General features: G+C 43.0%; 1 protein-coding gene across 1 annotated transcript in view; it reads right to left on the minus strand.

Moving 5' to 3' along the window:
* The window catches only part of LOC126474355 (multidrug resistance protein homolog 49-like), a 130,982-nt gene extending 106,735 nt beyond the window's left edge, over positions 1–24,247 (minus strand). Inside the window, exons 1-3 of the mRNA XM_050101822.1 lie at positions 24,188–24,247; positions 24,006–24,133; positions 7,519–7,678 (exon numbers count right to left, since the gene is read on the minus strand). Of these exons, the coding sequence (XP_049957779.1) occupies positions 7,519–7,678; positions 24,006–24,133; positions 24,188–24,247 (348 nt within the window). The remainder of the gene's footprint in view (positions 1–7,518; positions 7,679–24,005; positions 24,134–24,187) is intronic.
* Between the last annotated feature and the right edge of the window lie 1,107 nt (positions 24,248–25,354).

Here is a 25,354-nt window from a genome sequence, read left to right on the forward strand (position 1 = left end):
GATAGATACTGCCTACAGGAAAATTAAAGAGACCTTTGGATATAAGAGAACCACTTGCATGAACATCAAGAGCTCAGATGGAAACCCAGTTCTAAGCGAAGAAGGGAAAGCAGAAAGGTGGAAGGAGTATATAGAGGGTCTATACAAGGGCGATGTACTTGAGGACAATATTATGGAAATGGAAGAGGATGTAGATGAAGATGAAATGGGAGATACGATACTGCGTGAAGAGTTTGACAGAGCACTGAAAGACCTGAGTCGAAACAAGGCCTCCGGAATAGACAACATTCCATAGGAACTACTGACGACCTTGGGAAAGCCAGTCCTGACAAAACTCTACCATCTGGTGAGCAAGATGTATGAAACAGGCGAAATACCCTCAGACTTCAAGAAGAATATAATAATTCCAATCCCAAAGAAATCAGGTGTTGACAGATGTGAAAATTACCGATCAACCAGTTTAATAAACCACAGCTGCAAAATACTAACGCGAATTCTTTACAGACGAATGGAAAAATTAGTAGAAGCCGACCTCGGGGAAGATCAGTTTGGATTCCGTAGAAATACTGGAACACGTGAGGCAATACTGACCTTACGACTTATCTTAGAAGAAAGATTAAGGAAAGGCAAACCTACGTTTCTAGCATTTGTAGACTTAGAGAAAGCTTTTGACAATGTTGACTGGAATACTCTCTTACAAATTCTAAAGGTGGCAGGGGTAAAATACAGAGAGCGAAAGGCTATTTACAATTTGTACAGAAACCAAATGGCAGTTATAAGAGTCGAGGGACATGAAAGGGAAGCAGTGGTTGGGAAGGGAGTAAGACAGGGTTGTAGCCTCTTCCCGATGTTATTCAATCTGTATATTGAACAAGCAGTAAAGGAAACAAAAAAAAAATCGGAGTAGGTATTAAAATCCATGGAGAAGAAATAAAAACTTTGAGGTTCGCCGATGACATTGTAATTCTGTCAGAGACAGCAAAGGACTTGGAAGAGCAGTTGAATGGAATGGACAGTGTCTTGAAAGGAGGATATAAGATGAACATCAACAAAAGCAAATCGAGGATAATGGAATGTAGTCGAATTAAGTCGGGTGATGCTGAGGGAATTAGATTAGGAAATAAGACACTTAAAATAGTAAAGGAGTTTTGCTATTTGGGGATGCAAAATAACTGATGATGGTCGAAGTAGAGAGGATATAAAATGTAGACTGGCAATGGCAAGGAAAGCGTTTCTGAAGAAGAGAAATTTGTTAACATCGAGTATAGATTTAAGGGTCAGGAAGTCATTTCTGAAAGTTTGTATGGAGCGTAGCCATGTATGGAAGTGAAACATGGACGATAAATAGCTTGGACAAGAAGAGAATAGAAGCTTTTGAAATGTGGTGCTGCAGAAGAATGCTGAAGATTAGATGGGTAGACCACATAACTAATGAGGAAGTATTGAATAGGATTGGGGAGAAGAGAAGTTTGTGGCACAACTTGACTAGATGAAGGGATCGGTTGGTAGGAAATGTTCTGAGGCATCAAGGGGTCACCAATTTAGTATTGGAGGGCAGCGTAGAGGGTAAAAATCGTAGAGGGAGACCAAGAGATGAATACACTAAGCAGATTCAGAAGGATGTAGGTTGCAGTAGGTACTGGGAGATGAAGAAGCTTGCACAGGGTAGAGTAGCACGGAGAGCTGCATCAAACCAGTCTCATGACTGAAGACCACAACAACAACATTAAGGTCAGACATTGAAACTACTGTTTAAAGGTGTATTAAATTCAGATGTTAAAACTGCTGTTCAGCACACTATTTTGTCAAATGTCTTGTAGTTTCGACTGTGTTAGAGCTTAAGTCAGTCCTTGCTAAGCGTACCTCAATATTTAAGTTAGAACAGTAGTGTCATGTGTGTTTTGGAATCTTATAAAACAAACCTTACATATTTTGATAAATCATACAAACAATTTTTGATTTCTTTAATGTGTGGAAGAATGCTCAAACTTTGTTCATTGCCAAGTGCAGCTCAACGTGTAAGTTAGATCAGTAGTGCCAATGTGAGAGCCATGTGTATTTTTTACTGTTATAAAACAGTTAAGTTACAACAGTAATGCCACAAATGTTCAGTAGTGTTACAGAAGAAATCTTTACGTAATTGGGTAAATAATACAGACAATTTTATTATAGTGCAAAACTAAATTTTTGTTGAGTTAGAAATCTGTGTGGAGCCTTGTTCATCACTGTATTGACTGAGCAGTGTTTGCATATCATATATGGTCACCTTCGAAGTCACAATTGCGTATTATGAAAATATGCAGTCTAAGTGATACAATGGATTACAGATCTCAAGCAAACACACCATTTTCAGTACAGTTTGTTGTGTTAAAGTGTAGGAAAGTGTAAAAGCGGTAGATAAACATGTAAGTGGAACAAAACAACAGATCGTCTGAAATCAAAAGTAATTTAAAAAAAGCCATATTAGTCAGTCAATAAAGTTAATTATTAAAGTTAATTATATTTATTACTGATTAATTATGTTCTTTGTCCCCCCCCCCCCCAAATGATGCTTGGGTAAATGATTAAAGTTCGTTTTTGTAACATAGCCTCATTTAGGCATAAGAGGGAGTGTCAACTGTCACCACATTGTCTGCTTAGCATGTTATTTTAGCCACGTGTGTTTTGTACTGTTACAGAACAATAATACAGACAATTTAGGTGGGGAAATAGCATTGTGTCAGTTAATTTGAGAGTCTACAGTCATGCTTTAGACGTCAAGTGTATCTTAACCTGTAAGCTACACAATAAATAAACTCTTCCAGTCGCTGACACGTTATTTTAGCTAAAATATGTTTTGTGAAGTTATAGAACAAGATTAATTTAGATATGGAAACATTTAATTTGGGAGCTCCATTGTGCCTTGCATCAAATATGGTGCAATGCTCGCAGTTTGCTTGTTGCCAAGTGCAGCTTAATGAGTAAATTAGTCAGTAGTGTGAAGTGTACTTCGATAGACATTTTAGACGTGGAAGTACTGTCAGTCGTATGGAATGTAGCGTTGTTGATATTTCATTGTGAGAAATATAATTCAAGCGCCTGACATTCATCTTTCTTCCCGGTTTCTCTACGATAAACTATGTTATCGAACAGTAAATCGAAAAAATACTACTTCCGTAAAACACTTGCTCTGCCTGATACGAGCACAATATAGCTTACCGGAGACGTATAGTGTCCACTGTTCACATCCCATCACGGTTCAGAAATTATACGATGCCTGCATCAGTCCCATATAAAATGATCGTTAGTAGCGGGGGATACCTCCTACATGGAAGTACTGTAAATTACACCAGTATTGCCAATATCTTTACGTAAAGTTGACAGACATTTTAGGTATGGAAATATTATTGGTGGCACTTGACACAAGCATTGTGTCGATGATGAAGCTTACGTATTTTTGATACATAATGCAGATATTTTGCGAATATGGAGATAAAAAGAGTTAACAGTCATGTTTTAGGCATCAACTACATCTTAACATGTAAATTACACAAGTAGAGTCAATATCTTTAGATATTTTGATGCGTAATACAGACATTTTTTAGACCTGGAAATGCCAAATTTGAGGGTCCATTGTGTCTTCCACTAAGTGAGTTGCAAATAAAGAACTTTACTTGTTGCTGAATGGGGGGTTCAGTGAACAAATAGGTACATGCTGACGGATGTTTCGTTTTACTGGTCAGTGAAATATTGGGCTGTGACTGGCTGCTTCATTTTAATGATTGGTGAGATACTGGTCCATACCTGAGAGATATAAAATATGTGTATGTGTGAATTTATGTGAGTATATGTAGTTCCCGACTGGCGTATTTGGGGTACAGAGACCAAGACGATGGAGGTGACACGGTTTAATAAGGGGTTAAGAAATGTGTTTGGATGGCCAGGAAAGAAGAAGGCGGCTCTGGGACACAAACTGTCACATTGATAAGCTGTTTCGTTTGTAATGAGCAGTCAAATGCTTCTCTGTGGTTGGGAGAGTTAAATGAGTGTGTGTGATCTAGCTTAAAAGCTCTCTAATTCACTAAGAAGTGTGATATAATAAGAAGTGAGAAAATGACACCAAGTAGTGTACATAATATCTGGCTGTTTCGCTTTAATGGTTGGTAAAATAATTGGCAGTGATTGGAGGACAGGGGAGGAGAAAGAAACAGAAGGTAGCCAGCGATGTGTTTGATTACATAAAATGCTCAAGGTAATTGATGACCTCGTGCATTAAAGGTCAAGGTCAAAGTCAAAGGTCAATGACTGCATTCAAAGTCAAATTGTATCCCAAATGTCCACTGCCCTCCTACTGAAACCACTTGAAGTACTCAGGTATTCTCATACTTTGAATGCAGCGATCTAGGAATGTACAGGTTTAACTTTGCACCTTCAAGAAAACGTCTTACACTAGACTAGCTCACCTCTCTTTCGCATGCTCCCTGGGTCATTGGTCTTTGCGGTGGTTGGATGAAATGTTGCAACACAACAGCACTGGACTTTTGGCATGTAGCTGTTTGTGGGTAGACGGATCATGCCTCCTGCACATCATTAACAGTTCCCTCGGCTTTAGACTCACCATGAATGCTGGGCAGATGCTCGATGCGTTGGTGGCCAAACTCCAAACTCTATCTGTCGCAGCTGTTGTACTTCGTGGATGGTCTCATACTTCCAGTATCACTTCTATACAGTCGTACAATCTACAAGAGTTACGTCACCCTAACAAGTGTTGTTACTAAAATGTCTGCCACTGTAATGCATTTCCATATTAGATAAATTTGAAAGTTAGACTACACTTCCGTATGAGATGAGTAACTGTAAACCATTTAGATTCGAAAATTTGGGATTACAAACGTAAGTACATGTTTTTGCATCCCCTTGTGCATTGATCTATATGAGAATTGCCAAAGACTCAAGGATTAATTAATTAACCACCAGCAATGCAGACCAAATGTTTTAGAATATTAGATGAGATGCAACAAGTTACGTTAAGGTAGAAACTTAGCTGGACATACCGTATATAATTGGAAATACTGTATTTACGGTTAATGTCATCTAAAATAAACCATTCATAGAAATACAATATATTGAGTGAGGCAGCGCTACGTTAAAACATTGGTCTCGTATAGTGCAGGGTGGAAGTTCAAATCCCTGTCCAGCCATCCATGATTTCCCTAAATTGCATAACTCAACTGCAAGGATGATTCCTCTGAAAACGACACGATTGTGGTCTTTCCCTATTCTTCATCATTCCGAGCGTGTGCTCTTTCTCTACTGAACTGCTCGCCGATGGATATTAAGCCCCTAATCTTCCTTCCTGTATTTTATTTATTAAATCGGCATCTGGTATTCGTAACAAAGGCCCTGAAACAAGAGTTGTAGCTGCTCTCAGGATTTCACAAGTGACAACCAGACTGCCCCTTTCAACCTAACCTAAACCTTGAACTTCGTTACCGGTCAGTGCACCACAACTACACGTAATAAGACTTTGCATTCAAATTCATTAACTTCACCATCAACCAGCCAAACTGCCGTTTTCATCCTAGTATAAAACTCGAACTACACTACACATCTGTCTGCCACCACGATTAATTTCGTAAAAACAATATACACTACTGGCCATTGAAATTGCTACACCAAGAAGAAACGCAGATGATAAACGGGTATTCATTGGACAAATATATCATACTAGAACTGACATGTGACTAAATTTTCACGCAATTTAGGTGCATAGATCCATAGAAATCAGTACCCATAACAACCATCTCTGACTGTAATAACGGCCTTGATACGCCTGGAGTCAAACAGAGCTTGGATGGCGTGTACAGGTACAGCTGCCCATGCACCTTCAACACGATACCACAGTTCATCAAGAGTAGTGACTGGCGTATTGTGACGAGCCAGTTGCTCGGCCACCATTGACCAGACGTTTTCAGTTGGTGAGAGATCTGGAGAATGTGCTGGCCAGGGCAGCAGTCGAGCATTTTCTGTATCCAGAAAGGCCCGTACAGGACCTGCAACATGCGGTCGTGCATTAGCCTGCTGAAATGTAGGGTTTCGCAGGGATCGAATGAAGGGTAGAGCCACGGGTCGTAACACATCTGAAATGTAACGTCCACTGTTCAAAGTGCCGTCGATGCAAACAAGAGGTGACCGAGACATGTAACCAATGGCACCCCATACCATCACGCCAGGTGATACGCCAGTATGGCGATGACGAATACATGCTTCCAATGTACGTTCACCGCGATGTCGCCAAACATGGATGCGACCATCATGATGCTGTAAACAGAACCTGGATTCATCCGAAAAAATGACGTTTTGCCATTCGTTCACCCAGGTTCGTCGTTGAGTAGACCATCGCAGGCGCTCCTGTCTGTGATGCAGCGTCAAGGGTAACTGCAGCCATGGTCTCCGAGCTGATAGTCCATGCTGCTGCAGACGTCGTCGAACTGTTCGTGCAGATGGTTGTTGTGTTGCAAACGTCCCTATCTGTTGACTCAGTGATCGAGACGTGGCTGCACGATCCGTTACAGCCATGCGGATAAGATACCTTTCATCTCGACTGCTAGTGATACGAGGCCGTTGGGATCCAGCACGGCGTTCCGCACACTGGACTCGCATTCGGGAGGACGACGGTTCAATCCCGCCTTCCGGCCATCCTGATTTAGGTTTTGCGTGATTTCCCTAAATCGCTCCAGGCAAATGCCGGGATGGCTCCTTTGACAGGGCATGGCCGACTTCCTTTCCCAACCTTCCCTAATCCGATGAGACCGATGACATCGCTGTTTGGTCTCTCCCCCCTAACAACCAAACCAACGGCGTTCCGTATTACCCTCCTGAACCCACCGATTACATATTCTGCTAACAGTCATTGGATCTCGACCAACGCGAGCAGCAATGTGGCGATACGATAAACCGCAATCGCGATAGGCTACAATCCGACCTTTATCAAAGTCGGAAACGTGATGGTACGCATTTCTCCTCCTTACACGAGGCATCACAACAACGTTTCACCAGGCAACGCCGGTCAAATGCTGTTTGTGTATGAGAAATCGGATGGAAACTTTCCTCATGTCAGCACGTTATAGGTGTCACCAGCGGCGCCAAACTTGTGTGAATGATCTGAAAAGCTAATCATTTGCATATCACAGCATCTTCTTCCTGTCGGTTAAATTTCGCGTCTGTAGCACGTCATCTTCGTGTTATAGCAATATTAATGGCCAGTAGTGTACAAACAAAATAAATATTTTAAGTTCCCTATTCTATCTATGTCAGCGCAGTTATGATGTCACTCAGTACAACGTCGTCAAGTCACAGATCAAAGAAGACGTCTGCTGTTTGTGGGATGAACCTGCCATATTATAATATCCCTCAGCCACAGTAGCTACAACTACGTCTATATTTCGCGAATTCTCTTGAACCGGGTATCTGAGGGTACTTTTTGTTGTACACTGTGTTAGGGTTTCTTCCCGTTTCAGCGAGCCCGCAAGTACTGACCCATTTGGTGTGGAACTCGGCGTTGACGTTGTAGGCGAGAGAGCGCTTGGAGATCAGGTTCAGCACTCGAGCGGCGGCCAGCTCCCCACGCAGCACGTTCGGCGCCAGGGCGGCCAACTGCGATGCCAGCACCGTGCCCAAAATCAGCGACTGTAGCACCCTGTGGGCGAGAAGAACCGTAGCTCTTCACATACACTGCTGTCTATAAAAGCGGCATCACTAGGAAGGGCAGAAAATTTCGAAATTTTACTTATCATTAGTAGACAATATAGCAGGAAGAATACATGAATTAAATCTGTAGATTATTTTAGGGTGTTCAAGGGTATGATATTTAGTACACAGAGCTGCCACATCTGGCACCATTAATGGATCTACCCAGCCCGATATCGAGTCAAAATGAGATTTGACAATAAACATAGGCACCTCAGTACATGGTGCTTGATCTCTGTGCCAGAATTCATCAATTGTAGGAGCTGGCAAGTGGTGGCATAGCAGTTTCTCGACGGCCTATGCCCAGATGTATTCGATGGGTGAGAGATCTGAACCAGTCGAATACCCACTGTTTTGATGTAGGTCAGGAAAGCACAAGCAACACATAGTCTTGTGTTACCTTGTTGAAAAAAGGCAGGGAACAAACACCGACCTTAGCATGTCAGAAATGTTACGAATGTTGTCAGTAATAACAACTGTTTGAACCAGAGGCGATCGTGTTGTGACTCCTCATACCATCATTACAGATGCTAAGCCTGTACGACAGTGACGAATGATCTGGCAACATTCATTCTCCTCAGAGTCTCTACACACCTATATGTCCATTATGATGCTGTATGCAGATCTTGTATTCATCTGAAAAGATGTCCGTGTTGTTAGGTGTACCATTGTCAGCAAGCCCTCTCTGTTATTGTGTTTAGACTGTCTGTCTGGATTCTTATCTTACTGCAAACAAGCCCATTCCCTGGCTCAAGGAATGTGTTGTGGTCGTACGATCATGCACGGTGAAACATGTCATCTTAGACAATAATCCATGGGGCTGTTGACATTATGCATTGTCATCTGTGTTACAATAATAAAAAATAATAATAATACGTATATTAATAATACATATATGACTGCAAAGAAAAAAATTTAAAGTATATTACAATTGCATTATTAGAAATGCTGTGCTTGTACAATGTTTGGCTAATCGGACTTCCTCTCTTACATTTCAATAGCAGATGCAGGCAACACTTCTAGGGAAAAAAAAATCCTTCTTACTTGGTTCCACTTCACTTCAATAAAAAATATTGAATACTGATAACAAATCTTCTGTTACTTCGCAACATATATGATACAAAGTACTCGTAGCCCGTCGTACTCCGATCCGCACTTCTTAACAGAACCTTCTACATACTGAGTGAGAAACAAAATCATGTACAAGGAAAAATGAAAGATTTTTTTTTTCATTTGTCTCTGCCTTACCGCACAGTCATATACGTTGGCGGAGACGTTAATCATGAATGTGCGGTAAGGCACAGACAAATGAAAAAAAAAATCTTTCATTTTTCCTTGTACATGATTTTGTTTCTCACTCAGTATGTAGAAGGTTCTGTTAAGAAGTGAGGATCGGAGTATGACGGACTACGAGTACTTTGTATCATATATGTTGCAAAGTAACAGAGGATTTGATATCAGTATTCAATATTTTTTATTGAAGTGAAGTGGAACCAAGCAAGAAGGATTTTTTTTTCCCTTGAAGTCTGCTGCCTGCATCTGCTATTGAAATGTAAGAGAGGAAGTCCGATTAGCCAAACATCGTACAAGCACAGCATTTCTAATAATGCAATTGTAATATACTTTAAATTTTTTTCTTTGCAGTTATATACGTATTGACATGGTATGTAAACGTACAATGTTGTTTTTTTTTTTTTTTTGCATATACCTATTTACATTTCCCGATAGGGGTCGATGCCCTTTATTTGTGGGCGTCTCTTTTAGTTAATGGAATGGATATGTCGACTTATCCTGTGTATGTTAGAGTTTTACAAGAAGTTAAAAGGTTATATACATAACATCATTGTCCATTACATAATACTGGTTCGATTCCCGGCTGGGTCGGAGATTTTCTCCGCTCATGGACTGGGTGTTGTGTTGTCCTAATCATCATCACTTCATCCCCATCGACGCGCAAGTCGACGAAGTGGCGTCAAATCGAAATACTTGCACCCGGCGAGCGGTCTACCCGACGGAAGGCCCTAGTCACACGACATTATTATTATTACATAATAGAATTTAGCGCGCTGACAATAATGTTCCATTTACTTCGGCCACGCTGCCGGGTTCCGCGCTTGCGCACTGGTAGGTTTGACGGCTAAGAACTAGTCGCTACTGGTCAAACATGTTAGCTGCTACCATCATATGTGCATGCACTCGTTTTCTTGGTGTTGATTTCACACTGAGTGTCACACTTTCACCTGAGTACCACATATTAAAGAATTGCCGTGGCGTTTGTCTTCATTCTGGGTGCAGTGGGTGTGTGCTTACTGTTCAAAATCCGACGCCGTGGCCGATCTCCATTTTTACGGCCCAGGCGTCGTTATTACCCGTCGATCTGGCGTTTTCAGTGGAGAGACCCTGGCCAACAGCATCCGTCGACGAAGCAAGTAAAATGGCTCGAACAACTATAGTTCACTCATTAATGTATCAAAAATTGTGAGTCACGACACTCAGAAATTATTTCGTTGCATACGCATGTTAATGTCACCACACTTGACCATCCACTTGTTGAAAGACACATATAGCCGTCCAAAACATTGTACAAATTGCTTATCTTTGAAGTTCATCTCTTCACATGAAGTTTGGTTTCCAATGCAAATGTATACAAGTATTGAGTTACAACAATATATATAACATGATAGCTTATACCTGTGGCTGACATTCCATCCATCGCTTATACAAAGAACATAAGTGTCTTAAGTTTTAAAACGTCATAAAATTTTCATTAACTAGGTTCTGTTACTACAGTTTGTTTGTTAGTTTTAACTTATCCTCGTCCACATTACATATACAAATTAATTACATAACACATTACCATACAATACCAGCATATGATACATTTATACTTCATTTTATAAATAGGCTTTTATTACTTATGGGAGCTCATTTCTTCCTTAGGTAGAGGAGGGAGAAAAACATTGGAAATAGGACTAAAACATAACGCATTGCTGGCCTAACTATGCTTGGCGCCGCCGCATAATCATCTACTGGTTCAATGTTTTATGAGGAAATGTTACTCGTACAGTAATGTACTAGTTGCCAAGGCACTTTTATTTCAAGGAAATAATGTGTACTGACTAACTGTTCACGTAGTATCATGTTGTTTCTCCAAGCATTTGTGCTGTGTACTTCAATTCACGTGTAGCTTAGTGTGAAATATGAAGAAGTTTTGAGCATCATAGACTTATCTTTCTCGAATACCTGGAAATGTCATTATTCAAGCTTTCATGTGACACGATAAAAATTTATTGGTTTTTGTAAAATCACATGCTTAAACGTGTATGTGCACTCTGCAGCGAATAGGTACTGATAAATGTCACGGAGATATGCTGCGACGATGCATATTTCATTTGCCTTATGACCTTTGTATAATTATCCTTATACCTAATTTGTTTACTCGAGGTGCGAGCCGTTTCTTCATTTGGAACCTGCTACTCTCGACGTAATTCTACCTTTTTCTGCGCCGTGACGATACACTGGTCGCTGAAAGAAAAAAAACTTAAAACTAACTTAAAACTAATTGCATTACGTAGCTCGTTGCCACAGATACATTTAGTCATTACATCCGTCCGTATATATTTCCATACTTTATTTAAATTCATAGACATTCGTTTATACTGTTAATAATTATGATTATTTACCCTGCAAAGAAAATTATTTGACATTTCCTACGGTATATTGTCGTTTCTCCTTAGCTTACTCGTCTCGTATATTTTTCATAATGCTTCATTTTGCTTGTAAATATGTTGTATATAGCTTAGTATTTAATCAAATCTCTGCGTACATATATCAACAGGTTCCTTAGTTCTTAGATATAGATGCGATTGCTTAGTATTTCCATTTACTTTGTATTTAAGTTAAGTACTTGTACATATGGCATTCCTATTTGGTTGCGCCATCTGCCACACTGTCGCACATGCGTACAGGTCAATGCCTCCTCTCCTTGTCTGACGTCAGCGGGTATTGTTGAGCGCAGCGTTGAGCCATAAGCTAATGTTGTTTATACTTTCGCTTCGTATGAAGCGGTGTATTACTTCTCATTGCTGTTATTTTATGGCTACGTGTACAAATCAAAAGAATTACTTATGCCTATGCACATTACTTTATCCTAAAATACACTCTAGAAGAAAAATTACACTTAGGGTCACACTACTGGCCATTAAAATTGCTACACCACGAAGACGACGTGCTACAGACGAGAAATTTAACCGGCAGGAAGAAGATGCTGTGATATGCAAATGATTTAGCTGTTCAGAGCATTCACATAAGGTTGGCGCCGGTGGAAAGTTTCCAACCCATTTCTCATACACAAACAGCAGTTGACCGGCGTTGCCTGGTGAAACGTTGTTGTGATGCCTCGTGTAACCAGGAGAAATGAGTACCATCACGTTTCCGACTTTGATAAAGGTCGGATTGTAGCCTATCGCGATTGCGGTTTATCGTATCGCGACATTGCTGCTCGCGTTGGTCGAGATCCAGTGACTGTTAGCAGAATATGTAATCGGTGGGTTCAGGAGGGTAATACGGAACGCCGTGCTGGATCCCAATGGCCTCGTATCACTTGCAGTGGAGATGACAGGCATCTTATCTGCATGGCTGTAACGGATCGTGCAGCCACGTCACGATCCCTGAGTCAACAGATGGGGTCGTTTGCAAGACAACAACCATCTGCACAAACAGTTCGACGACGTTTACAGCAGCATGGACTATCAGCTCGGAGACCATGGCTGCGGTTACCCTTGACGCTGCATCACAGACAGGAGCGCCTGTGATGGTGTACTCAACGACGAATCTGGGTGCACATATGGCAAAACGTCATTTTTTCGGATGAATCCAGGTTCTGTTTACAGCATCATGATGGTCGCATCCGAATTTTGAAGTCATCGCGGTGAACGCACATTGGAAGCGTGTAGTCGTCATCGCCATACTGGCGTATCAACCGGCGTGATGGTACGGGGTGCCATTGGTTACACGACTCGGTCACTTCTTGTTCGCATTGACGACACTTTGGACAGTGGACGTTACATTTCAGACGTGTTACGACCCGTGGCTCTACCCTTCATTCGATCCCTGCGAAACCCTACATTTCAGCAGGATAATGCACGATCGCATGTTGCAGGTCCTGTACGGGCCTTTCTGGATACAGAAAATGCTCGACTGCTGCCCTGGCCAGCACATTCTCCAGATCTCTCACCAACTGAAAACGTCTGGTCAATGGTGGCCGAGCAACTGGCTCGTCACAATACGCCAGTCACTACTCTTGATGAACTGTGGTATCGTGTTGAAGGTGCATGGGCAGCTGTACCTGTACACGCCATCCAAGCTCTGTTTGACTCAAAGCCCAGGCGTATCAAGACCGTTATTACGGTCAGAGGTGGTTGTTCTGGGTACTAATTTTTCAGGATCTATGCACCCAAATTGCGTGAAAATGTAATCACATATCAGTTCTAGTATAATATATTTGTCCAATGAATACCTATTTATCAAATGCATTTCTTCTTGGTGTAGCAATTTTAATGGCCGGTAGTGGATGTATACTATGTACAATTATCTTGTGATAGAAAGAAAAAATGCTACCTAGCCTCATCATTCTATAAAAGCTTTTATATCTTTGTGAGGGCGGAGACCCTTGTCTCTCCCTGTTTTCTCATGGGCTCATCTTTACGTCCCAGTGTATGGTATTTTGGAAATTATATATGGTCCTGCATAGAGTAAGTGCCACTTCTTATTCAGTTTGCCAAATTTTGTCGATTTAAGGTGCGTCAGTAAGAAGAATCGTTGCTTTCAAAAAATTGTGTAACTTGTTTCAGTTTCTTTCTACACTCCTGGAAATTGAAATAAGAACACCGTGAATGCATTGTCTCAGGAAGGGGAAACTTTATTGACACATTCCTGGAGTCAGATACATCACATGATCACACTGACAGAACCACAGGCACATAGACACAGGCAACAGAGCATGCACAATGTCGGCACTAGTACAGTGTATATCCACCTTTCGCAGCAATGCAGGCTGCTATTCTCCCATGGAGACGATCGTAGAGATGCTGGATGTAGTCCTGTGGAACGACTTGCCATGCCATTTCCACCTGGCGCCTCAGTTGGACCAGCGTTCGTGCTGGATGTGCAGACCGCGTGAGACGACGCTTCATCCAGTCCCAAACATGCTCAATGGGGGACAGATCCGGAGATCTTGCTGGCCAGGGTAGTTGACTTACACCTTCTAGAGCACGTTGGGTGGCATGGGATACATGCGGACGTGCATTGTCCTGTTGGAACAGCAAATTCCCTTGCCGGTCTATGAATGGTAGAACGATGGGCTCGATGACGGTTTGGATGTACCGTGCACTATTCAGTGTCCCCTCGACGATCACCAGTGGTGTACGGCCAGTGTAGGAGATCGCTCCCCACACCATGATGCCGGGTGTTGGCCCTGTGTGCCTCGGTCGTATGCAGTCCTGATTGTGGCGCTCACCTGCACGGCGCCAAACACGCATACGACCATCATTGGCACCAAGGCAGAAGCGACTCTCATCGCTGAAGACGACACGTCTCCATTCGTCCCTCCATTCACGCCTGTCGCGACACCACTGGAGGCGGGCTGCACGATGTTGGGGCGTGAGCGGAAGACGGCCTAACGGTGTGCGGGACCGTAGCCCAGCTTCATGGAGACGGTTGCGAATGGTCCTCGCCGATACCCCAGGAGCAACAGTGTCCCTAATTTGCTGGGAAGTGGCGGTGCGGTCCCCTACGGCACTGCGTAGGATCCTACGGTCTTGGCGTGCATCCGTGCGTCGCTGCGGTCCGGTCCCAGGTCGACGGGCACGTGCACCTTCCGCCGACCACTGGCGACAACATCGATGTACTGTGGAGACCTCACGCCCCACGTGTTGAGCAATTCGGCGGTACGTCCACCCGGCCTCCCGCATGCCCACTATACGTCCTCGCTCAAAGTCCGTCAACTGCACATACGGTTCACGTCCACGCTGTCGCGGCATGCTACCAGTGTTAAAGACTGCGATGGAGCTCCGTATGCCACGGCAAACTGGCTGACACTGACGGCGGCGGTGCACAAATGCTGCGCAGCTAGCGCCATTCGACGGCCAGCACCGCGGTTCCTAGTGTGTCCGCTGTGCCGTGCGTGTGATCATTGCTTGTACAGCCCTCTCGCAGTGTCCGGAGCAAGTATGGTGGGTCTGACACACCGGTGTCAATGCGTTCTTTTTTCCATTTCCAGGAGTGTATATTCGGCCCTGTTTTATAGTGTAGCCATGGCTTATTTGATTTTGTCTTGTAGTGTCATTTTAGTAGTGAGTACCTTTGGTATGGGCGACTCCCACTCATTCATTAGTTTTGTCCGGAACATCAATTCGTTAGGTGTGAAACTTGTTGAAGAATGTGGAAGGTTATTGGCAACTTGCATAAAAGTAGTTACGTACTCTACCCTTCGGGTGTGTTTGTGAGGGGTATATGTCCTAATAAACCGGTTAAATTCTTTAAAGACTCGTTCTACTAGACTTGCTTCTAGGTAAAAACGCTTACTAATATGTGCTTTATGTCCTGTGAGGTCATATACTGTTTCCACTTTGGCCCAACGTAATATGAAGCACTATCAGTTAGTGGTATCTTTGGTTTACCTACTCTTCTCAAATAGTCTCCCTCAGTTCTTTTTCTGATATTTGTGGCTGTTGCTTTTTTAATGGCATATATTTTGATATGTTTCAAGAAAATATCGTATAGTGCTACTACGTACCTTACTCCTCTTCTACTTCTTGGATAAGGACCAGCCATGTTCAGGGATACTATATCTAGAGGGTTTTTTTGTGAGTATCTGGTGTAGCTCAGCATATTTTGACAAATTTGACTGTTTTGGTTTTTGACATATTGCACGTTTTCTTAATATCTGTAGGACTCGCCTTCTCAAATTTGGGAAATAACAAAGTGTTGCAACTTTTTCAGTACATTTGCCTACTCCATAATGTCCCCATACTTCACGTTTGTGCCTTATAAATTCGTCGATATAATCTTCAGGAATACACACATACGATTGATCATATTTTTCATGTTTCCAATGAAACAAAACGCCCTTGTATTTCTGATACCATTTACTTACCTTCCCACATTAATGTTGCTTAAGGTTTTGCATGACTTTACCCCATCTGCGATCTTACTGTTGTATAATTTTCATTAGCTTACAAAACTTTTGGTAATCAGATTGTTGTGTTGTACTTTGCATTAATAACGGTTTCTGGATCTTGCTCTGTTAATTCACCAAAATCCTCTAAACCTTGTGCTAACCTAGACAAGGCTTCTGCAATAACATTCTGACTTCATTTGATATAAATGATCTCGAAATTAAATTCTTGCAAATATGGACACGATCTAGCTAATGTACGGTGCAATAGCTAACATATTAAAAGAAATGACAGTGACTGATGGTCACAGTAAAATTTGGTATTCTTGCTCCACAAAAAATATTCAAACTTTTTAAATGTCCATATTACAGCTAAACTTTCCAGTTTTGACATATAGTAAGACCTTTCTGCTTGTGATAATATGCGACTAGCAAAACTGATGACCTTGGGTACTTCTTTACCTTCTTCTTCTCGCATCTGGAACAAGCATGCCCCCAGCTCCATGGGATCCTGCAGCGCACCTGAGCAGAATGTTGGAGCAGTACAACGAGGTGCTATTATCCACCGCGCTCACTGATTTGTGTAGTGAAGACACCCAGCTAGTCCGCGACTCAGAAGATCTGTGCTGGGGCCTCTACACCACACGGTGCATGTCTGTACTGGTAGTGTTGATATGGTGGAAACTCGCTGTTGACTCTTCTGGTCCAGCAAGTTAAAGGTCGTCTATTCTACCTCCAACAGGTCCTGGCAGGTTGGTCGCCGGCGCTGCTTCTTGGTCTCTGGTGGTTCCACTTTAGATGTAGCCGTACTTTGATTTCCTCGCTGCGAAAATCGACAGGCTGATTATCCTGGTCCACAGCTCCAGATAGTCCAAAGCCTGAACTGTTACTGGGAGTAAATAGCATTGGTAGGTGTCTCAACGACCTTTTACCCTGTTCCCACTGGTGGGAAGAATCCGTAAATTGTATTAATCAATCTGTTGTTGAGAGAAGAGTTTGTTGCAATGTCACACTCTACATGGATTGTACCGACACGGAGTATATCCACTGATTGGTCGGGTCTGTAGAATTTAATGGGATCTTTCTTTAAAACCTGTCCTTTTATGAAACCCAGTGGGAAATTAGGCATCCTATTGATACTTTCTGGTTAAAGCTGATAATTAAACTTGTTGTCTTTATTTCATATTTAAGTGTATTGATAATTGCTTGTAGTGAATCCCTTTTTCAGACTGTTTTAAAACTTCGTTTAAATCGTCAGTGTCATATGCACCGATGTTCTGATTCCACAATTTCTTCTCCACCATTAATTTGCAGATGAAATTTATTGTTAGCGTCTCGGAATACTGTTGTAAGTCTACACTCTCTCTCTTCTGTAATCCTATTTGTAAAGGTCGCAGAGTTCTGAACAATACTCAGCAATCGGTCGAACAAATTTTTTGTAAACCACTTTTTTCGCGGATGTATTACATTTCTTTTAATTTCTTCCAAAGACTGTTAGCCTTGCTTCCGATTTCCCTGCAAGTACTTTTATGTGCTCTTTTCACATCACCTCGCTCCTAGGTATATTACAGTTGGTACTGTTTCCAGTGACATATTAGAAATGGCATAGTCGAACACTAATGGATCTCTTCGCCCACTTATGCACAATACGTTACATTTACTTAGGTTCTTGGCAGTCATGAAGTCTCCGCAAGTTTTCCTGTATTTTACTACGTTCTGCAGACAGTAGCATAGTTTGGAAGAAGTCTCATGGGGCTTTCGAAGTTATACACTAGATCATTTATGTTTACTGCCTTGTTTTTATACGCTGCCGGAAAAAAACAGGTTTCCAATTTATTCAAGATTTATTGTTGCAGCAGTACAAATGGAATAGATGAAATGATTACATTTACAGATGAATAGCACAAGCGGTTCTGAGGTACCAGGTTTCGACCCATGCTGGAACACCCATATCAGTACGTGGCGTAGCATCCACGGGCGGCAATGCCGGTGCTGACTCTGGCATCCTGTTGGTCGTACAGATAGTGAATACTGTCCTGGCATACGTTATGCCACGCCTGTTCGATGTATTATCGTATTTCTGTAAGGAGTTGTTGGTTGACCAGTCGCACGAGTCATTTCTCCTCCCACATGTGCTCCATTGGTGACAAGTCCGGAGATCATGCTGGCCAGGGAAGTCGGTGCACGTCTCGCAGAGCACGTTGAGTTTCACGGGCAGTGTGGAATAACACATCACTTCCCTGTTGCAAAAACACCAAAAGAACGGATCTAACAAGATTCTGTATGTACCGAGTGATGTTTAGCGTCCCGTTCAGAAACACGAAAGGTGAACGAGAGTTGTAGCTTATTGCACCCTAGACCATCAGGCATTGGACGAATGCACTCTACGGGACAGTGCTCACCATGCCGACGTCGTATGCGAAAACGCCCCCCAATACGCCCATTATTTGGGTTCAGGCAGAATCTGCTTTCATCGTTGAAGACTGCGGTGCGCCATTCCATTTTCCGAGTGATTTTCTGAAGGCACGAGTCGAGTCACGTACGTCGATGTTGTGGCGTTAGTCGAAGACGGGCTAGAGGTGTGTTTGCCCGATGTTCCAGTGCTAATAACCGGCTCGCAAAGGTTCGTGTTGACATGTCCAGACCCAAAGGCCGTCCTATCTGTGCTGTGGTAGCTGCACGATCTGCCACTGCTGTTCTAACAATGCGATTTTTTTGTTTTTTGTTTAGGGCGCTCTACTACGAAGGTCATTAGCGCCCAGTCACAAACGTTAGTGCACTAACAGCGTAGAAAAACGCATGGGGGCAAATCAGAAAGTATTTACAAAGATGCAGATAAACAAAATAAAAGAGTTAGATCTTTTTGGACAAGTCCGTCAGTGTAATAAAAATAAAGACACGAGCAGCTGCTCGAGCGTCATCAGCTAAAAGTTACTGTGAGGTAGACGGCAGACACAGGACAACACGAGAGTGAATAAACCGGAAACAGGACAATAAAACATGGCGTACCGTCAATGGATGACCACAGGGGCACTGTGGGGCGGGGTCACCGGATAACAGGTAGTGACGGCTAAATCGGCAATGCCCAATCCGCAACGTGGCCAAAATGACCTCCTCTCGCCGGGAAGCGCGTGAGGAGGTTGTCCAAGCCGTCGGGATCGGTTTCATGGCCCTAAGCTTATTTTCATGGAGAGAGGACCAAGCCTCATGCCACCATGATGAAACGCGCTGACAAGGAACCCCACTAACATCAGTTGATGGGACAGAAAAGGAAGCTGTCCGAGGCAGGAGGACAGCAGCCTTAGCCGCAGCACAGCAGCTTCGTTCCCAGGCACACCAACGTGGCCAGGAATCCAAAAAAAAAAAAGGACATGAGCGCCAGTATCAGCTAGCGACTGAAGGGACCGTTGAATTCGTTGCACGAGACGGTGGTCCGAATATGGGTCACGGAGACTCTGAATGGCGCTCAAAGAATCAGAGCAGATGGCATAGGGAGAATGACGATGGAGACAGATATACTTAACAGCCTGATAGAGAGCAAAGAGCTCAGCTGTAAAGCTTGAACACTGGTCAAGGAGCCGGTATTGAAAGGTATCATCCCCAACGGCAAAGGCAAAAATGGTTCAAATGGCTCTGAGCACTATGGGACTTAACATCTATGGTCATCAGTCCCCTAGAACTTAGAACTACTTAAACCTAACTAACCTAAGGACATCACACAACACCCAGCCATCATGAGGCAGAGAAAATCCCTGACCCCGCCGGAAATCGAACCCAGGCGTGGCAAAGGCACATCCGACGCCAGCAGTGGTCTTGGAGCCAGCCATCTGTGTAAATAAAGACGTTATTAGCGAGCCTCGAATGAAGTTCGACAAACCCCGAGCGGTATATCGAATCCGCGGTCCTCTCCTTTGGGAGCGAGCTGAGTTCAAGGTGAACGCGAACCTGAGCCTGGAGCCAAAGTGGCGTCAGGCTCTCACCCACTCGAAAAGTCGTAGGGAGGGTAAAATCAAGTTGCTGAAGCAGGCGACGAAAGCAATGGTCCTAGCGGCCGTCTGTGAAGCGTGGGCGTCCAGATCACCGTCTAAGGGTGTGAGAATGTTCACGTTGCTTCTGGTACCGGCATCATTGCACAACTGACGCAGCACGTCCAACTTGTGCGCCAAGTCTCTGAAAGGACCAACCCACCACTCGGAAGGCCTCCTTTCAAACTCGCCCGTTTGGCTGCAGGAAGCAGGACTGCGTGTCTGTGGCACGGTTGCCTGCTTGCTGCACACGTCTGCACCACACTCAGCCTTCTGGCTGTGAGCATTCCCTATTAAAGGGTAGACACAGATGGCGCTCTGGTAGCTATGCCACTACCCTATCTACGTTGAAACCATTAGCATTACATCTGATACACGGTGTACATGAAGTCCGGGAACACTTTCAATTATGTATTGCACAAGCACCAAACATTGTACAGATATCTTACATATGTCATTTTGAAGAGAAACGCTGAAAGTTTATTTTCATGTATACTGCCACAGCGTAGTTTGATAATTTGCCGATAGTCAGCGCTAGTCGCAAACATGGCGAGTTCAGGTACGGAGCGAGCTTTCTGTGTTGGGAGTTCAACAAAAACAAGTGCGCTAGAGCTGTTCAACGAATGTTTAGAACCAAGTACGGCAAGAAGCCACCAACAACGACACATTAAAGATCTGGTGTATGTACCACCGCTCCGGGAGAGAACACGGGAAGCATTGCAAAAATAGACATAATATATGATGGGATACCGCAATAACTGGTTATACAATGTTACTTATAATCCGTCTTGATTGCAAAAATGTTTATTACATGACCGGTTTCGATTCCTCTAGAACCATATTCAGATCTGCAATTTCGGTTACAGGAGTAACCCGTCCACACACAGCAACCTTCACATGCAGCATCACATTGACGTCACATGGACGGGTTACTCCTCTAGCCGAAATTGCAGATCTGAAGATGGTTCTAGAGGAACAGAAACCGGTCATATGAATAAACATTTTTGCAATCAAGACGGATTGTAAGTAACACTGTAACATGGGAAGCGACTTTGATGATGCCATGCTGGGACGGGTATGGCAAGAATTCGATTACCTTATTGACGTCTGCCGGGTCACTCATGGTTCGCATATCGAACGTTTGTAAAAAAAATTTTCAGAGTTGCTCTTCAAAATGCAATATGTATAACATCTATACAATCTTTAGTTCTTGTGCAATAAATAATTGAAAGTGTTCCCGGACTTTACGTACAACCTGTATAGCCCAGATGGCACATGCAGTCGTCATCGGATCAAGATAAACGTCGTCTGTCCAGTTGTACTAATTTTTTTCCGGTAGTGTATTTACTAACCTTATAACACGCCTTTGGGGTACTTCAGGAAATACCTTTAAATTTTTCGATTTCGTCCCGTTAAGAATAACATATTGTGTTCTGTGTCTTAGAGAGTTCTGAACCCAGGATACTTAGTGGCTTCATCCTTTGTCCATGAAACTGCAGTGTCTGAATGAATGGAATGCCGAGTCAAGGAACAAGGCCTCAACTCGAGCGGCTTTCTCCAAGGTGCTCTGGATTTCACAGACAAACTGAAACGGGGAGTGTTTCTAAAGGTCGTTCGTTAAGCCGTCTGCACACGGACCGTGCATCCGAACGTTGAGCGTAGAGCGTGCCGAGTTTCTGACGTCATAGAGCAATATCTAGCCTGTTAGATATTCTGAGCGTGTGTCTGAGCGTTGACCAATGAGATGGCACAACGCCACCTACGTGACATGCACGCTGTCTCCCTTCAGTAAAGAGTTGTGAGGCGCCATATTGGCATTCATTTCAAGCCTATACGTATATATGCTGTTTCTGAGCACCAGCAAATAGAGAATCACTGCAAAACCCGTTGTTAACTGTGTGATTCGTTCCAATAAAATAATACAAAACATCATATTCGTGACAGAAGAATTATTGTAACTTGCGTATTATGAGAGTAGACTATTTGAAGGCAGCGACACACTGAAGATCCACCCAAAACGCATTGTCCTTGGTACAATTTGTTATAATTAAATTTAAATTAGTAACATATCTACGATTAAGGTTTTCAGCAACGGGCAACACAATTTTATTATATGTAGAAGGTACGATGTTGGTTTAGAGAAGTGATTAGCGTCACTGTCCCGAATGAAGTTGTTTGTTGGGGGCAGTGGTTCGCGTCTTGACACTTCAAAATTTTTTTCCAAACTTTCGCGTTTTTATTAGGTTCTGATACTTTATTATTAGTTTAATATAAGTATATACTATAATATTTGATGTTATGTTAACATTTTTTGAGGGGTGACTTGTTCGATTGGCTTAATCTAGAGGACAGCTTGCGCTACTTGTATAAAGATATTTTGCATCCTTTTCCTTTTACGCTTCGTAATTCACATGTTGCAAAGATTCTGTTACTGGATAGGAACAGTGATCAAGTAAGACTGACCTCAGAGTTTTACTAAAATGTGGAAATGATGAAATAATGTTTATCTTATGTGGAGAAGTATTCCAAATTTGTATCGCACTGTTTGTAATGGCACTTTTATAAGCGTTCAGCAGCACGTTGAACTTAGCACGCTAAAGCCGTCGGCACACGGACCGTGCTGTCGAACGTCAACGTTGAGAGTGCTAAGTTCAACGTGCTGCTGAACGCTCAGAAACGATACGACTTGTGCATACGGTACGTGGGCCCCAACGTGGTACGCGCGATCGCAACGCACTCCGGCAGCAGTTGCGGGAAGTTTCTAGTTCGTAAATCACACTGTTTACTCAACGGGTGCGGGTAAAATTCCCACGTTAGCTCTATTAAAACGCACATTTCCTCCATTGCCCACAAAAAGGAAAGTACCATGTGCAATCTGTAAGGACACAGGCTTATAAAAGTGCCATTACAAACAGTGCGATACAAATTTGGAATACTTCTCCACATAAGATAAACATTATTTCATCATTTCCACATTTTAGTAAAACTCTGAGGTCAGTCTTACTTGATCACTGTTCCTATCCAGTAACAGAATCTTTGCAACATGTGAATTACGAAGCGTAAAAGAAAAAGGAGCAAAATATCTTTATACAAGTAGCGCAAGCTGTCCTGCAGATGAAGCCAATCGAACAAAGTCGCCCCTCAAAAAAAGGTGAACTATTATTTACATAACATCAAATATTATATTATATACTTATATTAAACTAATAATAGAGGGACAGAACCTAATAAAAACGCCCATGTTAGGAAAAAAATTTACGTGCTGGCGAGTCGCGAACCACCGCCCAAATATAAAATTACCACAGTTCAGTAACGCTACTCACCAAGCTAACCAAACGTTTTAAAGCTAACGGTCAGTCCTAGGATCTTACCAATCTTAGCACTTGTTGAAAGCTGTAATCGTAACTATGTTACTAACTTAAATCTAATTATAACAAATTGTACCAAGAACAATGCGTTTTGGATGCATCCTCAGTCTATTGCTGCCTTCAAATACGCAAGTTACAATAATTGTTTTGGGCGACTGATGACCTCGGAAGTTAAATCGCATAGTGCTCAGAGCCATTTGAGCCAATAATTCTTTTGCCACGGATATGATGTTTCTCATTATTTTATTGTGACGGATCACACAGTTAACAAGGGGTTTTCCAGTGATTCTCAACTTTGCTGGTGCTCAGAAACGGCATATATACGTGTAGGCTTGAAATGAATGCCAATTAGGCGCCTCACAACTTTGTGTTGAAGGCAGATGGCGTACATGTGACGTAGTTGGCGTTGTGCCATCTCATTGGTCAACGCTCAGACGCACGCTCAGAATATCTGACATGCTAGATGTTGCTCTGCACGTTCGGAAAGACTCCCGAACGTGCTATTCCACGTAATTACGTCAGAAACTCAGCACTCTCAACGCTCAACGTTCGACAGCACGGTCCGTGTGCCGACGGCTTTACGGAATCCCCGTTGGTCTTCTGTAGAGGAGATTTTTCGCTCTCCAGATGTGTGAGAAAAGAACATGTTCCGCGTACGACGGAAGGCTTATTAGGATACTAGTGGTAGGGTGGATTGCAGTGACTGACCGGAAGACGTCTTCGTAGGAGACGAGCCCGTTGGTGAAGAGGTGGGCGCCCAGGGCGGCGCAGGCGGCGTAGCTGAAGGTGGGCGTGGCGAGCGCCAGCCCGAAGACTAGCGGCCGCGACCCCAGCGCCTCGGCCACGGCGGCGTGCGCGCGCCGCAGCTCTGCAGACAGCTGCGCCCCCACCAGCGGCTGCGCGCAGTCGCTCACCACCACGCGCACCGCCCCCAGCGCCTCGCGCAGCATCTGCCAGCCGTTCTCATTAGCTTTCACCCATCACCTCGAACAAGTAAGAAGTGTGTTTTTAATTTTGTGTTCGTATAGTTTCAGGCTGTCCCGGCTTATGAGTATTTTCTGCATCTCCAAAGAAAGCAGGTGTTAACAGATGTGAAAATTACCGAACTATCAGTTTAATAAGTCACAGCTGCAAAATACTAACGCGAATTCTTTACAGACGAATGGAAAAACTGGTAGAAGCCGACCTCGGGGAAGATCAGTTTGGATTCCGTAGAAATGTTGGAACACGTGAGGCAATATTGACCTTACGACTTACCTTAGAAGCTAGATTAAGGAAAGGCAAACCTACGTTTCTAGCATTTGTAGACTTAGAGAAAGCTTTTGACTGACTGGAATACTCTCTTTCAAATTCTGAAGGTGGCAGGGGTAAAATACAGGGAACGAAAGGCTATTTACAATTTGTACAGAAACCAGATGGCAGTTATAAAAGTCGAGGGACATGAAAGGGAAGCAGTGGTTGGGAAGGGAGTGAGACAGGGTTGTAGCCTCTCCCCGATGTTATTCAATCTGTATATTGAGCAAGCAGTAAAGGAACCGAAAGAAAAATTCGGAGTAGGTATTAAAATCCATGGAGAAGAAATAAAAACTTTGAGGTTCGCCGATGACATTGTAATTCTGTCAGAAACAGCAAAGGACTTGGAAGAGCAGTTGAACGGAATGGACAGTGTCTTGAAAGGAGGGTATAGGATGAACATCAACAAAAGCAACACAAGGATAATGGGATGTAGTCGAATTAAGTCGGGTGATGCTGAGGGAATTAGATTAGGAAATGAGACACTTAAAGTAGTAAAGGAGTTTTGCTATTTGGGATGCAAAATAACTGATGATGGTCGAAGTAGAGAGGATATAAAATATAGACTGGCAATGGCAAGGAAATCGTTTCTGAAGAAGAGAAATTTGTTAACATCGAGTATTGATTTAAGTGTCAGGAAATCGTCTCTGAAAGTGTTTGTATGGAGTGTAGCCATGTATGGAAGTGAAACGTGGACGATAAGTAGTTTGGAGAAGAAGAGAATAGAAGCTTTCGAAATGTGGTGCTACAGAAGAATGCTGAAG

Source organism: Schistocerca serialis, chromosome 4 (genome assembly GCF_023864345.2).
Source record: "Schistocerca serialis cubense isolate TAMUIC-IGC-003099 chromosome 4, iqSchSeri2.2, whole genome shotgun sequence".
In the NCBI taxonomy this organism is placed as follows: Eukaryota; Metazoa; Arthropoda; class Insecta; order Orthoptera; family Acrididae; genus Schistocerca; species Schistocerca serialis.